Here is a 17,665-nt window from a genome sequence, read left to right on the forward strand (position 1 = left end):
CCTTGAACCTCAAAGCATATCCATCTGTAGGAGATGTGCATTAATGCCACTCAAGATTCACCAATCACAGTGAATGGTGAGCAAGTCAAAGCAGTACAGAATAAGAACCAACTGTACAGTTCAAGTCCAACTGTACAACAGCAATGCTGGATGCTAATGAGTGACAATGCATGAAATTGAAAAGATTGATGCCTTCCATGATGGATGCTTCAGGAAAATCTGTCGCGTCTTCTGGCCTGAGAAGATGTCAAATGAACAACTATAGAAGATGACTAAGTGAAACAGCGTGGTGCTGGAGATCAAACGCAGCTGAATTTGATGAGTAGGGCGTGTCTTCGGAGGGACCCAGGACCAAATCCCAAAGGCTGCATGGATGGACTCAATTAGTGAAAAGGAAGCAAGGTCGGCTTTAAAAGAACTTGGTAGCAAACTGTGACAGTTGAGTTAAAGGAGATGGAGCTAACATAGGTCACAGGTTAGGTCTCCATGCAGCCAGATGGTCGAAGCCATGCATGGATAAAGAGAGAATTTAGATAAAGTATCTCAAAGCTCTTCACTTCAAGGTTAGAGAAAAGTTGTGGTGTAAAAAAAGAAAAAGTCAACAGTTTCTTGAATCACGAAAAAAAAAAATTCTTTATTAACAATTAACCCATGTTTTTGTGGAATAAAATCAACCCCTGGTCTATTTGTCAGAGTTTTGCACTTAGCAGCCCACCATCCACCCCAACCACCTACATACAACTTGTGTGTGTTATGAAAATGTAGCACTTACTCCACTGGAAAAAAAAAGGTTGCCACTCAGCAGGCAGATATTACATTTCCCTCAAAACTGTAAAACAAAATAGTAGCAAATGTAAAAAAGTAAATGTAATTTCAAGGAGACAGGGTGGGTTTGAAAAGTACTACGTTAGCAATTTGGTCTGATAAAAGATAAAGATAAAAGACACACCCTTGCTGTCTTGTAGCACTTAACAATGGCCTTAACATTACTAAAAATCCACATGCCAAACAAATAGTAAACATTTGAGAGCTTTATTTAATGACTGGGTGATGCTCATTACATCCATCTCTTGTCTGGGAACCATTAACCTCCATTCACCAGCAATAGTAACACACATTCTATATGCAGTACATACACCTACTGACCTTCCTTCTTGTCTTCTTGGATGACTTTGGCTTTAGTGTCAGTGATGTCCTTAAATGAAGCCAGAAAGAGCACCACGTCTCCCTTCTCATTCTTAATTGGCACAATGTCCAACAGGCACCAGAACAGCACAGCTGAAAGGGGAAAACACACTTATCAACACTTTTATACACCGTCTCTGATTATACTCAGTGTGTGTGTGTGTGTGTGTGTGTGTGTGTGTGTGTGTGTTTGTGTGGAGCAACAGTTTCACAGATTCCAAGATTTATTATTAAGCCTATCTACAGTTGAAAGTCCCTCAGGAGAAGCAGAGCCTTTAAATAGACTAAGTCCCTGTACCCCAGGCACAGGAAGAGATGAACCCATCACTGAGGTCCCATCTCCTGTTAAATAGATTGCTTTTCAGAGGAACTGTAGGTGCAGTGTTAGCGTTAGTGTGCTTGTTCTGATTATTGTACTTTATTGTTATAACCAATATTTTTATATTTTTAATAGATTAGATTATTATGTGTATTTGAAAGGGGTAGCTTATAATGACAAACCCACAGATATTTATCAGGAACGTCTGCAGTACCACTCTGCTCTACAGTGAACAAAATAGACAACGGACTTCCTTGTGATAAGATATTGTCCCAGGATCGCCAATCTGATAGGATTTGGGTTTTTAGATGTTTTACAGAAAGTGTATGAAACCCATGACCAAAATAATCATATGTTCTGTCACTATGTTACTTGTGGATGGAATAATAGCGAAAAGAAATGATTCCCCTTTTTGCTGGGGACCCTCCAAGGACGCCTGGGGGTCCCCGGACCCCACTGTGGGAACAACTGCCCTAGAGGACTTTGGGAAATTCCCTTTACTTTTCATTTAGTGCTACCAGCTGCTCAAAATTTCCAACACTTCACGTTTTTGACAAAAAACCTATTAAACTAACGTCTATATTCACATCTGCACCAGCCGCAGGCCTACTTGTCATGTATTACTAACATGAGCACTAACTTGCTAACGCTGATGTACTAACAAGCTAAGTGGAAACCTCAGGACAGACTTTAAAAAAAACTTTTTAGTGTAGTCTGGAGTAATGTCATACAGTAGTCTTAGACAATATAGACTTTGAAAATCCCTGTCTTAAAGAATCTTCACATAATAAGGGCAAAAATTATGTTCAGCATCACAGTGTCAGGAGTTTTAGTCTTGTTATTGTTAATTAATTAATCACACCAAATTCAGTCTAATCCACATCATGCTGTGGCATATGCATGACAATGTCCCTGGTATATTGTGTCGCTGGTAGCTTTATTAGACATACAGGTATTTTTCACGTTTTACATTTTCCTCTTTGATAGTTTAATTATTTAATGGATTTTTTATTTGATGTGAAATTTTCTTGTGTAGCACAGATTTTTCAAACTTAAAGGGTCTACCTTTCCTTGTTCTCTGTTCAGTGACTAGAAATGAACTGCTGATTAAGAGGGATTTCCCACGGAGTTCCCTCCCATCACTCCCACTCACTAAATATTCCTTGCCTGGTGATGACTCAATCACAGTGTTTTTGTCTATGCGTGTGTGTGTATGTGTGTGTGAATATCTGCATGCATGCGAGACAAGGCAGCACTATCAAGCACACAGTGAGAGAACGAGCGTTCTGATTGCGAACATGCAGCTTTCTCTCCACTCAGGCTGACAGACGGAGGATAAACTGAGTCAATCAGCTACGTTTACGTTCAGGACTCTGCTGTGACAGACGGAAAGATAGGGATGAGACAACATAAAACGGCTGAGGCAGGGAAAGAAAAAAGCAAGATAAGCATGGAAGACAGACAGACAAACGGGCACAAACAGTACTGCGTGGAAATGTAGAAAAGAGGTGGGAGAAAAGAAATTTGATGGTAAAATTAAATGTAACAATAGAAGCTATAAGAGAACAGAAGGGAAAAAGAGATTGAAGGGTGTGACAGGAAAGATAACAAAGCAAGACACAGAGTGGTGTAGACAATCACATCTGTTATGGTATTAGCAAAGCTGTGTCTATACAAACTGCAGTGAGTCATCTACAAAATCTGCTTAAAATTATAGGAAGGTGGCACAACTGACACATGCACATGCCAAGCTACCTGCTTGGTATGAGTCATTTTTAGAAGTCCATACAGTATCATAAACCATCCTTACACTTGTTGACATAACCATCTCACCACAAGGTCCATTTAGTTGCTGTTTCCTCCGCCCACATCTCCCATTTGTTGTTGTGCAATAGGTCTAGTGTTGCTTATTAGCAGCTTTTCCCCCGACTAGAAATGCAATTGAACCATCAGAGCTTAATAGGTAGGAATAAGAGTGGGTTCCATGAGCTAGCTAGCTACCTATAGCTACATTAAGAACAACTCTGAAATTGATATTTTACTTTAATCATTGTGAAAACCATTGAGTAAACTGCTTGTAGCAACCTCTACCACTTCAGTGTGTCTGAAACAGAAAGTAACGTCAGCCAGATATATATTATTATAATTATACATAATATATATTATAATATCAATTGCCACTGAGTGGTTAGGGTGAAACAAATCTTAATAAATCCCCTCCCAACAAAAAATAAGCAAACATGAACATGGAGTCATGATAAATGAATACAGTAAAAGAAAATGGCAATTCAGTCTGATTATCAGGCGAGAAATGTGCCCAGATGTCATGGAAGTTTTTAGTGTTTTCTGAGCTAGGGTAAGCAATTTATTTCAGAAGCATTTTTTTTGTTGTTGTTGAAATTCTTTACATCCCGTCAGCAATCAAAAAATCAAATGCTCTAACACAAAAAATTAAAAAGATCGGGTATCTGTGGCTGTCATAGTACTTTAATAGGCAGGGATAATCTTTTCATTCTGTCCAAATGATATAACAAATAAGTGATTTATCTTGATTTGTGACAGAGCTGCTACAGAAAAATTCACCACCAAACGCAAGTGCTGCCAGAATTAATTTAAAAAAAAAAAGTTGTAGATTCACATAACTGATCAGGAAGCATTAAAGTAAAGAAAACTGCAATAACTATGCAAGGGCACATGGCACCATCTCACATCACAGCAAGCATGTATCCACTGATGCCTAGATGTGCTCATTATTTTCGACTCCATTTTCTTCACTGGCCAGCTGGCTAATCAGCGAGGCACACAACAAACCACACCACCAGGCCTAGCTATTGGGCTCAGTGTAATCGAAGAAGACAGGGTTAAGGAGTCACTAGTTGATAACTATGAAAGTTTGATGTTTCTCACTGTTAAATAATAACTGGGGGACTTTGTGACTGATTGCTTTGCTTAATCACCTTTTAATGAGAATGGGCCAATAAAAAAGTTATACATCCATTAGTCCAGTCATTACTCCATCTATCCACGGGTCCATCTATGTCAATTTAAATGTGGCTTCTACAGAAATAGCATCAGAAATCTGCCCTCCATTTATGGAAATGTTCGGGCAACACAATCTGTGCACTCTCTAATGGCTTTCTGTGCTTGTCTACTTGCCTTGATTTAAACTCCTAATTGGTAAATAGTAGAGGAAGGAAGTCTATGTTTTATGGTGAAGTGACTAGGCACAAACACAAAAGAGCAGGAAAATCAAATGATAAATCAAGGGAACAAAGATGACGACAACTGAACAAACAACTCAGACACAAATAAAAACAAAAGTGGCTTTCCACTGCTTACCTGTCTTTTTGTAGAACATGATTTCATCTTTAAACTCCTTGCGCTCCTCCAGGGCGTCGTCAATGCTGAGGATGATGCTTTCGCTGGTCTCTGGCCCATAAAGGAATTTACAGGCACAGCTCTTCTGCATGACCTCGGTCCTGGAGAAGCCTGTAAGCTCACAGAAGCCATCAGAGCAGTAGACGATGGGAAAGCCCTGCGACACCTGAGCATTGGCCAGGATGAAGTTGCTGTCTGCAGGAGAAAAGGCGGGAAGAGTAAGGTGAGAAGGGGACAAGGAGGTAAGGTAATGATATTCGATGACACATCTCAATGTTTTAGGGGGTTGGAGTTATGGTAGAAGGATTTTACTTTTCCTGCTTACCCAGACTTAGACAAACTCATTGATGTCTTTTTGATGTCCCTGTATAGAGTTTAAAGGAATAATGAGGAGCGAGTTAAACCTAGCTTAGCTCAATCCCCAGCTCCTCTTAAAAGAAAGGAAATACACTGTTTAACTTCCCAAAAGGGTGTTTAACATATCTTCAAATTGAATCTAGTGACATAAATAACATCCAATGTGTTTTTCTGACTCTAGGCAGGAGGGTAAAATATTAAAACTCCCCACAGACCAAATTATAGTTTTAAACTATTCATTATTTTGCTCCTTCAAGAATTCCTGGAGGTATACCAATCCCTTGACAACCACAGATCCATAGCACTGTAAATGTCTAAAAAGCAAAGTATAAATATCATTAGTTAACACTGGTAATAGTAGCCTAATTAACATTACCAAGTTTTTAAACTTCAACTGACTAAGCGTGAAACCTGCTATCTTTCTTGGCCACTTGGGATCAGCACAACAAGCTGTAAACACACCATAGAATGTATATATGTATATCATTGACTAACATATTAGCTAATAGTTGCATATTTTCACACCCAGCAGACAAGGAACAACAGTAACATTTATTTAGAGTTGTGTTTCTGGTCATCTGGCAAATTTCAAGTCCAATATTCACTCTCTTTTAACTCTGTTTTGTTCTCCACTAACTCCTGAGATAAATATCTGTCTTTTTAGCTGCTAAATGCTCCACTATGTTCACTAACTATATGCCACCTTTGTCTTTGTGCTGAGCAGATAGTGGGTTTATCAGAGCTTTTTAGCTGAAAACTGCTGCCTGGAATCTCTTCAAAGGTAGAACGAAGTTGATGAGAGTGAACCAAACTGTAAATTTGCAGTAAAACCAAAAAGAATTAGATGACAGACACTAAAACACTCCATGAAGCTAAGGGAAAGTTGGCTTGGTCAGCATGAGAAATGTAGTCATGTGATCCAATGTTATCATATATTGTTATTATATAATGTTAATAATGATTTTGATGAAAGCAACGTTAACGATTCTTTTCATTAACATAGAAGCTAAACATTATGACTGCAGTTCTCAACTAAAAATTTAGCAAGCTCATCTAGGACATTGTACTTCCAACACTCTGGTTGTGAGACCACTGCTTTAACCTCTCAGCTCCCACTACCACTTTTGAAACTTCAGATAATAAAAATGGAAACAAATTCAACTGTCAAGGAGTGCCCCACTGGCTGTTTCACTGAATCGCTTTCCCTCACCACAGGGGCTAAAATGTGACTTCCAACACGTGGATACAAAGGCTGATGGGATCCACAGCTCATGTAGATGAAGGCCTGTGTGGGCTGCACCATGAAGGTCATTTACCTCAATAAATGACTGATTTATCTGCAGGCTGAAGAGCAATGGAATCGTACTCTCAAAACTCATTCCCTGGTGTCAAGAAACTGACCCTGGATTCATAATACTTTTAGTGAGAGTTGCAGTAGAGCGAGGTTATGTGTTAAAGAGAAAGAAAAGAGTGAGAGAACAAGCAGGCGCTGGGGAATCAGCGGGGAATATGCTGGAGCGATGACAGTCAAAACAGAATCACATCAGTGCTGAAGTCTATCACAATTAATTAGCCTATTTGTGTCTAGCTCTAAATACCCAGTTGAAGAGGACCAGCTGTTTATACCTGAATTCATCTATTGTGGCGCACAAACACACACACACATCCACACAAACAAACAACCACAGTGCCAATGTAGCGCAGGCTGATGCTGAGCTGTGCTGATAGACAGCTAATGTTTACAGTACAATGCCCATTATACAAGACAGCAGACTACTGTGGCTGATTCTGTTGTGTGTGTGTGTGTGCGTTACAGTAGGTGTGTGTGTATTTGTGTGTGCACTGCTGTAATTTGATAAGCAGTCAAACCTGCTCAAACTCACTCGCTAAGTCTCAAACCACACACACATACAATTAAAGGTACATGTAGCATAACCAAATTATTCCCAATACATTTTGATCAGTGAATAAATGAGTCACGCACATATTAAGCCACACACTCATGTAGACAAACACACGACGTGAGCTTGTTTATAATCATTGCTTGAGACATCCTTCAAAGCAACTTGTTTCAATTACATTTCATTATAGAAATCAATTTTCTGCATCAATAATTCCTCCTTCCTTCCTATTCCACCAACCCTTGTGTTTAATTGTTTTGTGTTGTACGTCAGGCTTTGCTGAAGGATACCACCTTAGATTTGAATTGAGAATACAATGGCAGGGAACAAATCCCTTTTATGTGTCCCTCTAGAGGAGTGAGCAACATGTTCCTTTTTGTAATCCCATACAATTGCTCGTGCACACTTGCCGGCACTCGCTAGAAATTGTGTTTCATGTCACTTTCAGGAATGTGGAACTGGAGAGACGTAATAGTGAGGATAATTTTGATTTATCAAAGCTTGGGTAAGTTTGGCTAACTGGAGTTTTGGGTCAGTTTGGGTAAGTACTTTACAGATCACCTCCATTTTCTCTTCCAAATAATTTGGCTGACCTGGAGGTTTATTTAATATCTGATCATCTCACTACTCATGTTTCTTGTGCCATTTGACTCCTTTTTAGTGGCTTCTCACATTTCAACAGTTAACATGGTTAGTACAATCGTACTGTTACCAACAGGAATGATGATGACCAAACCTAAGTTGCCATAAACTGGAATTATGCTTTCAGAGTTTTTTTGGAATCATAGTCACTAACATAGATAAATAAAACGCAGTGACAGTGATACCCGTTCATGAAAGAAAAAAACACAACGAGAATGTCCTGTCAGCTGTAATACTCTGACTGCATAGCCCAGACAGATGGTCAGAGCGGGTCTCAGCATTGGGACCGGCTGTCAGACGTGACACCCCTCAGGCTCGGGGTAAGCAGGAGTCAGACCGACAGGACTGCTGGTCTCTCAGGGAGCTGGAGCAAAGGCCTGCAGCCTGTCTGGTGGCATCTCCCAGAGCAGGAGAGCATGGCGCTGACAGAAAATGAATTTTTACAGTGATATACACACGATACTGTGTTCGACAGTAGATTACTTTGGTTGGATAGCACTGACAGATATGTTGCATATTGTTTGAGAGTACAGTATGTGTGTGTGTAGAGGCAAGGTGATGTTATAGCTTATATATCTTGGATTGTGATGTAGATTGGACCACTTATCAAATGTATGCTGACTGCATAAATGGACAAAAATACATTGTGCTCACCTGAAAGCTTGTTGTTTTACAATAAGGAGTGAGTACGCAGACGCTGAAGATCTTGTACAGGACGCGTCACGGATGGTGTTGTAATACTTGTGACCTTGTAGAGAACATCCTTCTCATGTGGTCACTTACTTCCAGGACGTAGCAACATTTAAATCAGAATGCAAGGACAACTATGGTGTTGCTTATGTTGCCAAGCCGCTGCCAATCAAATTAGATAAAACCACAGCTACACAGTCCTAATGAAGCTTAGCTCTGTTAAAAAATACCACATACAGATGCTTTCTTTAAACTTTAACTTCAACGGGTATTTATTTAGTCATACATATTTAATGCTATAAAGAAAATGCTTAAAACCAAGTTTTCAGGAGTTTTACGAATTGTTTAATAAACAAATTTGCCATTTGACAATCTCAGCAGAAAAGGTTGACCCAGAACAGGATTACCATTTTCTTGACCTTCTTGAACACCTTTCCTTTTCTCTACCTTTCTTTTCTACTCCTCTCTCCTACTGTCCTACTTTCCCTGGTTCCTTCTCTCCCTCCTTTGCTAATGCACAAGCATTACGCCCCCCTTCTTGCCTCCCGGCACCCTTTAATATACATTTGCTACTTTCTTTCAATTCCTCCCTTTTCTCTCAATCACTCCCACTGTCCTTTCCCCTATCCCTCCTTCCCTTCCCTGCCTCCCATATCAACCTCCACTCGGAACTGTTCTTTATGTCCTTACCTTTTGGCATATCTCTGCCTAATTACTCTTCCTAATTACTCTAACTCTCCACTCTGCCCTTGGAATTCCACCAGTCTATCCCTCTTTTCCCCAATCCATTTATTTCCTTCACTCTTTGCACACGTTCACCTTCCTTCCCACCATCTCTACAAGAGCATCATCTGTCTACCTTTACTATCTTTCCTCTGAAACCTGAATCTCTGCTATAGGAAAAATCTGAATCACCTCTCCTTTAGAGATATTTTCAGATTTAATCTCACCATTTTCTATCCTTCCACCACCTCCCCCTTTGTCTCATTCTTTTTGTTTCTTTTTTTTAAACTCTGGATCCTCTCTCCTCTGCCTCAACCCATTCATTACCTCCCATTTCTCTACTGTATCTTTCTCTCCATTCTGAATTTCTTTTGGCTAATTGCTCCAGTGTAGAAGCCCATAGATCATCTCCCCTCATGCTCACACTACTGCATGACAGTTGGAGAAACCCCACAGGGACAGAGAAGAGGAGGAGTGGAGGAAAAGACAGAGGAAAAGGAAAGAGAGCGGGAGGGCAGAGGAGGAAAGAGGGCAGGGAGAGAAGAAAGACAACACGAGAGAAAAAGAGAGATGGTTACAGAGCCTTCTTATGCAATAAAAGTCAACTGAAGTGCCTTGTGATTGGTGAATGAATGATTTGTAGAGCATGTGTGAGCTATTAATAAAATATACTTTCAAGTGCAATTATACCATCAAAACACCAGCATAAGACAGCTGTTTCCTCCTCTTAAAATGCATTTCTTTTGGTGGTTTGGAGACTTGTGTGTTTCCTCATCATGTGATTGAGAATTAACAAGACGTCCTCACCACAAAAAAAAAGACAGCATTAGTTGTTTGGTCAAACCAACACAGGTTGCAAACACAAAAAATTACTGATGTTTACATTTCAAGTGTCCCCTTGTGATCATGCAAATAATAATACAAAGCACTGTTATAACTTCACAGTTGGCATCCCGTCTGACACAAACAGTAAGAGTTGGGTTCTTTTATGACCCCAATGTTTTCCTAACCTTAACAAAGTAGTTTTTAGACAAGCTAGCACCATGGCTCTAGGGATGGTAATGTTAGTTGGTCTGTCTTCTTTTCCGGTGGTCAATTGACATTCAGACATCCAGAGAATGAATCTGTCTGACTTTGGAGATCCCATGGCTTTTCTTTAAAACAAGAGGGTTGACAGTGTGGATTTTGACTGAAATATCTTGAAAACTATTATATGGACAGTCATAATATTTAGTATAAATATTAATGGTCCCAAGTGGATAAATCCTAAAAACTATGGTCATGCCCTGATCTTTCATCTAGCCCCACCAGCAGGTCAAATTTATCGCTTATTGAGTGACTTATGCACATGTACTATGGACTGACTCAAAGTATTGTACCAACATTCATGGTTTCCAGAGGACAAATCGTACTTTGATGATCCCCTGACCTTTACCCTAGCACCACCAGAAGGTTGACATGGTGATTCTCTGACTCAGCTGTATTTTGTTCTTAGTGCTAAATGGCAAATTACACACTAAACTAAGTTGGTGAGCATGGCAAATATTACACCTGCTAAACATCAGCATGTTAGCATTGTCATTGTGATCATGTTAGCATATCACTCAAAGCACCACTGTCGTCTCAACAACAGGGGCACCACATCAGAAAAAAACATATATATGGTCATTTTTAAAAATAATGAATAACAATCTGTTATGTGGTTCAGGTTGGAGGGCTTGGTGGAATATACTTCCTCAGCAGGTCAGTGATAGGTGGGTCACGGGAAAATTTAAGGTAGAAATTGCAGCTCTGCTAAACAAATGGAACACAGGGATGAGTGTGTGTTCGTGGTACCTTGTCCACTCACAAATGCTCCCTATGCACATTCACCAGCTCCTAGACAGTCCTGTGAAACCACCTAGAGTAACCCCTGAGTCATTTACAGCACAACAATTCTTATGATGGGTGAGCAAGCATGAGGAAGCAAGGGAGACGTATAAAGGGAGAGTGAGAGAGAAAGAGAGAGAGAGAGAGAGAGGGAAGCAGAAACCAACAGAGAGGCATTTCAGGGAGAGAAAGAGATGTATGGCAAAACAGGTGAGAAAGTGAAAGATGTGAGGGATGAGGAAAGGTAAGGGGAAGAGAAGGGGAGGCTGAGAGATATACCGAGGCAGACTGATGAGGTTGGAAAAGGGACGGAGGGTGATGTGAAAAGTTGAAAGTAAGTGAGATGGAGCTGTGAGAGATGGAATGATGAAAGATGGAGATGGATTGTGGTGAAAATTGGTGGTGAAGGGGAGAGGTGGATGGAAAACCCTCCTCACCTCTTTGCCAGTATGCCAGCCTCTAAGAAACTGCTACGAAGCAGCCACATAACTACAAAAAAGTCACTAGAGTTGCCATAGTAACAACTGAAACACGCCATAGCAACCAAGGTTACAACTGTACAATTTGTTTTAACAATGGATACTCAATCTAATCAACACATACCATCCTCCAGAGCTGCAACAAACTTGTGTATCAGTTATTTGTATTTTGTGTTGAAGTTAGAGCGTACACACGTTTGTAAATGTGCACACACATACTAGACACGCATGCACACGGCCATTCAACATGACATTATGCTATAGGGTATAAGTAATATAAGACAGACTTTATTAATCCCACACTGGGGAAATTGACATGTTACAGCAGCTTCAGATACAACACAACAGATACAAGATATAATAGAAATAGAAAAATAAGATTAAGAGTTACATGTACACTGTACCTTTTGTATAGGCTACGGATGGGATTGATATGGAACATTGCACAGGTTGCAGCAGAAGGTAGTGGCAAAGTGTAGAAATAAATATAATTGCACAGGACAAAATATGAACAGTAGTATAGTTAAAAGGTAATATAGGCTATAAAAATAGGCTTATGGATATATAGTACAGGTATTAAATAAATAGCACGCTGGACAATCACATATGTCTACGCATCCTAAGCTTTTCACATGTGATTTATCCATTACAGATGCCACATTTTATGAGTTTTGGATGTGCAGGAAAGGACAAAGAAACGTGACCTTCGTCCATATGGCATCAATAGTCATGGTAAAAATAATAAACGGACATTAGAGTGTTATTCATATGCCATTTGGTGACACCAAGCTGGTGGTAATCCTCTCACACCATATAACAGGAGAGAAAATCATTAAACAAATCCACAGCCTTAATCACTTCTGTGGGTCTTTATCATACAGTCCCCCAGGCTCTCACCAACTGAAAAATTACACCAGTCACTTCATTCCAGTAATTTGGAAGCCCACCTCCCTGATCTCTCTTGGAGTTTCTGGAGTTTCTGTCATAGCATCCCTCTCTTTCTCACACAAACCAATCCTCTCATTTGAAAAATTAATTGAGTCTAAAAATGGCCGACTTTGCCAAGACTTCTTCTGGTGAAATCCCGTTTGTCGATCGTTTTGGACAGGCCATTAGAGACCGTGATTAGGGGAAGAATCTTGTTAATTAAGCAGATTAACAAGGCAGAACGTCCATGGTGACGGGGAAGCTCTCATACAGAAGTCCAAGAAGTTTGGTGGAACAGATGATATACTCACCTCCTTTAAGTTCACAGTAATTATCAAGTCTAGTGACCTTAGAGTGAGGAGAGGGTTTGCGTGCTGAGTCTGTACTGATGATGGTGCCTGACTGTGTCATCTTAACTGAATACTCTGTCAAAGCCTTGTGAAAGCCAGAGGATACAACTGGCTTGCTATTAATTCAAAATGCTTATTTACATTTTCCACACTTAGCTGATGCCTTTAGCTATGTTGGTTTACAGTGAGTGAGTACATAGACGCAGAGGATCTTATATAAGACATGTAAGTGATGATGTTGTAGGAAACCTATTTCTAATTAAGACAAGTTTAAATGTTGTCTTGAGGCACATGTTATTGAAGTGTTTACAGTAGAGCAGCAGGAAGCTATTATCAGCAAAAAAACATTTCATAAAAATGTGTGAACAAAGCTACTGTACAGGGAGAGTGAATATTGGACTTGCATTTGTCAGTTTGTCTGAAACACTGCCTCAAAATAATGCTACTGTTGCTCTGTGTCAACAGGCAATGTTAGCTAACAGGACTGTTATCCAAACATGCTTAAAGGGTTTTATGGCTGTCTAATTTACATTTTTCCTATGTATTTTTGATGTTTTTATGTATTGTATCTCACTTTATTGTGAAGCATTTTATTTTTATCTGTGAAAGGTGCTGTATGAAAGAAGTTTACTTACTTACTTACTAACAAGTTCACCAAGACTTTAAGATATGTCATTGTTGTGTTTACAGCTTGTTGCACTGCCCCAAGTTATCAAAAAATCTATTATTGCAGGTTTGAATAGAATAAGTAGAATGAATAGAATACATAATTGTTCATGATATGACTTTTGAATAACTAACTGTTTGTCCAGTTAGTGAGTGAGCGTGCAAGCTTTACAACTCGTTGATAGCTGTGTGATAAGTGTTTTTGAAATGGCAAGCGGTATAGATCGCATGTAACGGGTTAGCTCACCAGCTGTAGCTTAAAGCAACATTATGTAAATTTTCTACCATAAAGTAACAGCTGGTGAGAACGGCAATGTGTTGTGCCGGAGCGGGCAACATAACCGGGTTCAGCAGCCTCTACGGAAATAATGGCAGAGGCGAAGAGACTGAAGAGGACATTGACAGAGGAAGCTAAGAAGAGAAAAAGAGAGTAACCAAGCAAGAGGCTCCCGGACATTGGCGAGAGTTTTGTGGAATAAAAGGGAAAAGTAATGTAAGTTAATAACAAATGCATGTGTACAGCTGTCTTTATTTACAACATGATTGCTTTAAGTAGCCCTGCAAGTAGTCCCTATGTCACCAAGCTTCCAGCACTACTTATTTTACCAGGATGCATTAATGAATTTCACTGTGCCACATGGAAGTACTTCCAACATGCTCTCATCCCAGTATTTGATGCACAAGGTGCTCTTCAGTGTACGCATGAAACAACTGTTTAAGATTTGGTTAATGTTGTGAAATTGTCACAGTTTGATTAGGTTTAGGCACAAAAAATACTTGGTTAGGTTTGGAAAAATAAGTAGGTACATAAGTCATGTAACGTTATGTAACTTAAAACTTTAAATAAGTCAGCTTTGACTTTTGGTTCTTTATACTACATCATCTGACGCGGATGGGTTACACTGGAGTTAGCAGCCCCGGGCGTCTCAGAAGTTTAATAATAATTTGACGCGCTGTGATCAGAACGGGCTGGCGCTTCTACACGATTTCAATTGGTCCTCTGTATTTTACATTGTTCACGACAGCAAAGCTCCATCCTTTATGGTTTTTTACACTAAAATAAAACATTCTCAATATTAAGTAGGCTTTGGAGAAAACAGGAACAGCAGTGCCAAAACACTGGCAGTAAGTGAGAGCCCCTCTGCACCCTGCAGCACTACACTCAATGATGATTGATTACTCCCTTACAGTCTCATAACTACACGCATTACTTCTTTCAGAGTCATTCTCTAGCTGAGGAAAATATTAGATTTGACTTTTCACAAGTTAGTGTAATCAGATGATACTATAACAATGTACTTGTATAAACTTTGTCTATTACAGAAAATTAAAGAGTCATTGATGTGTGAAATCCTGGCTAATCACAACAAATACTCCAGGTTAGCTTTACTTTCATAAACCTCATTGAAATATATGTGCGTCAGCATGCGGCTTGTGGTCTCTCATACTCAGTAATTAGCTCCCTGGGTCTTCCTGCAGTTCATAAGGTTGCTGGTAAGACTGAGCCACAGGGACAGCAACAGTATATCCTCTTGTCTTCCCTGAGACAGCAGAATCTGATAGTGATGGCTTTTATTGTATTTTATTTCTTTTATTGTGTGTAATACTGAGATGAGTTTTTAAACATTCACCTGGCAGCACGTGGTAATCACAATGTGGGATCCCACAGCCACTTTTTTAACAGCTTAATTAGATGTGCTGCATTTAAAGAAAGTTAATCAGAGGAGGAGAAACTTCTGCTTTACTAGCCTTGTGCTCTAAGACAGAGACAGTTGAGCACACATACACACACACGCAGAGCTACACACTTACTTACACACACACACACACACACATACTCACATAAAGTTCTGTGACACAAACTAGCAAACTTGTTTCTTCTTGCTCTACTCTCCTCCTCTGTGTCTTTCTTTACAGATATACAGATCTCCTCTCTCTCTCTTTCATTCACATACACACTTAAACATACTGACTCAACACACAGCTGTTGGCAGCAGTGATTGTGACAGTAATTACCTGCCTTGTGGAGGTGGAACTAGTGTGCGTTGAAAGCTAGAAAATAGTTATCTGAAAGAATGGTGCAGGATGGGGAGAATGCAGCACACACTGGGAGACTTTACACAGCCCTCTGCTACAACTGTAGCCACTAAATGCAGGATGTATCAGTATCAATAAGTTCTATGATAAGGATTTTAACAATAAGTTTGTAGTGACAATTCCTTGGCAATGTTGAAACACCAATGATGACACAAATGTTCTGTTTGTGTGTGTTTTTGACAAATGAACAATATACAGCACGAACCTCAAATATGGTATGCTGTTTCTTTCCCCCTCTAATTAGATGATACACTGGTACATAGAGCTGTAATGATTAGTCGATATATTGATTAGCCTAATTGACAAAAGATTGAAGGGCAACTATTTTGATAGTCAATGCAAAAAATGCATTGGTTTCAGCTTCTCAAATGTTTTATTTGCCTTAACAGTATAGACTGAATACCTTTAGGTTTTGGGATAGGCCTATTGTTTGGACAAAACAAAACATTTAATGACATTATATTGGACTTTAGGAATCTGTGATGGGTATTTTTCAGTTTTCTGACAGTATAAAAACTAAGTGATTAGGAAACAATATACACATTATAAAGGCTACATGAAAGTAGCCTAACTACCTGAATCAAAGTGCAAAGTATCCTCAGTTTCTAAACCGAGCCAATCATTGCAAAACTGAATGCCTGAAGATGTGCATAGATGCCTAAACAAACACAATGGACTAAGATGAAACTTTTAAAAGGCTGAACATGAGTTGGAAGTTTGAAACTGGGCAGAAAGAGAGAAAGGCTTAAAGAATGGGAGAGGAGCAAACTGTAAAACCTTGCGGATTTCTAAGAATCTTCCAAGAGAAATAGAGACTGTTCATTATAATAAAAGAAGACAACTGAGATAAGAGGCAAGAGTTCAGAGAAAAGTTGTCGTGTGTGCCTCAGCCCGGGGAAAGACTTGATGTAATGCCGCCGCCGACCAATTAATTTTGATAAATGCGACTGCTGCATGGTCTCAGACCGGCAGGAGGACTTGTCTGCCAAAGAGCAGAGATAATAAAGGTTAACCCCGGAGGGAAATGATGTGTGGACAACTGAAAAAAAAAGTTGGATTTATTCAGGTGTATTCACAAATATATATCAAATACATGACACAAGCTGCAACTTGGGAACAAGTCCAAATATTTGTGGCGTGTACAGTAGCAAGGAGCCTGTGGTAGCCCCGTTAACCCTTTGCAGCTGTCTGTGGTGCTGAGGTTTCAGCACCGCGGACAGCGACAGCCTCAGCCAGCTAATTGATGTGGGAGGTTCTCCGGCTTTCCATTTCTGTCGGGTCCTGAGACGTGTAACAATTTTGAGTTACCTTAAAGTTCAAGTCTAAAAGCAAACGGGCCCGACTCAGCTGGTGCCCTGATGCGTACAGTTAATTAAAAGGCCATTCGCATCAAGGACAACAAACCGAGAAGCCCCTATTCTTTATCTGATTTTTGCAGGTGGCTTTTAATCACCTGGAAGATCGGCAGGAAATAGACTGTAGCCTCACGCTCCTTACAAACCAGAGAATACAAGACAGCCAAAAACTTGCGACAGAAACTATTATAGCTGCTATAAATTTTTGAGTGTTAAAAAAAAGAATTAAAAGCAAACTTACGAGTGCCATCAAACCGTGTGGCTATTGTGTCCAGAAACGTGTTCTGTGGCGCTAATAATCCCTTCATCACAGGCATTTTCCCTGCTTGATATCGAAGTCCCCATCAAAGTTACTGAAGAGAAGGTGCAAGTCGTCCAAATGTGTGAGGTGCTCCCATTTAAGCCGCCGAGAACAAGGAGCTATTCGGTCAACTCAGCACAATGCGATCCCCAGTAGGTGGAGAGTGCACCCGTGATGCGCGCACCCGTGCGTCTGGGGCTTCTGTTGCGTGTGTAAATGACAAGAGAAGATGAAGTCCACAGGTGCAGTTCAGGTACTAGCCAGGGTCGACCATGAGAGAGTGAGACTCCCTGTCAACGATGCTATTATTATGCCGTTGGATTCAATGATCATCTCTCCACAGCGCGCAATGGTGGGAGACATCAATCATTCGAACAACAACCGTGATCAAAGCGCAAATGGGGGAGTTTCTCTGTGTGGACACAG

General features: G+C 40.0%; 1 protein-coding gene across 1 annotated transcript in view; it reads right to left on the minus strand.

Annotated features, from left to right (window-relative positions):
• The window catches only part of kcnh8 (potassium voltage-gated channel, subfamily H (eag-related), member 8), a 54,691-nt gene extending 37,348 nt beyond the window's left edge, over positions 1–17,343 (minus strand). The window contains exons 1-3 of the mRNA XM_046059165.1: positions 17,180–17,343; positions 4,844–5,077; positions 1,147–1,278 (exon numbers count right to left, since the gene is read on the minus strand). Of these exons, the coding sequence (XP_045915121.1) occupies positions 1,147–1,278; positions 4,844–5,077; positions 17,180–17,255 (442 nt within the window). The 5' untranslated portion in view covers positions 17,256–17,343. The remainder of the gene's footprint in view (positions 1–1,146; positions 1,279–4,843; positions 5,078–17,179) is intronic.
• Between the last annotated feature and the right edge of the window lie 322 nt (positions 17,344–17,665).

This window comes from Micropterus dolomieu, linkage group LG09 (assembly GCF_021292245.1).
Source record: "Micropterus dolomieu isolate WLL.071019.BEF.003 ecotype Adirondacks linkage group LG09, ASM2129224v1, whole genome shotgun sequence".
Classification (NCBI taxonomy): Eukaryota; Metazoa; Chordata; class Actinopteri; order Centrarchiformes; family Centrarchidae; genus Micropterus; species Micropterus dolomieu.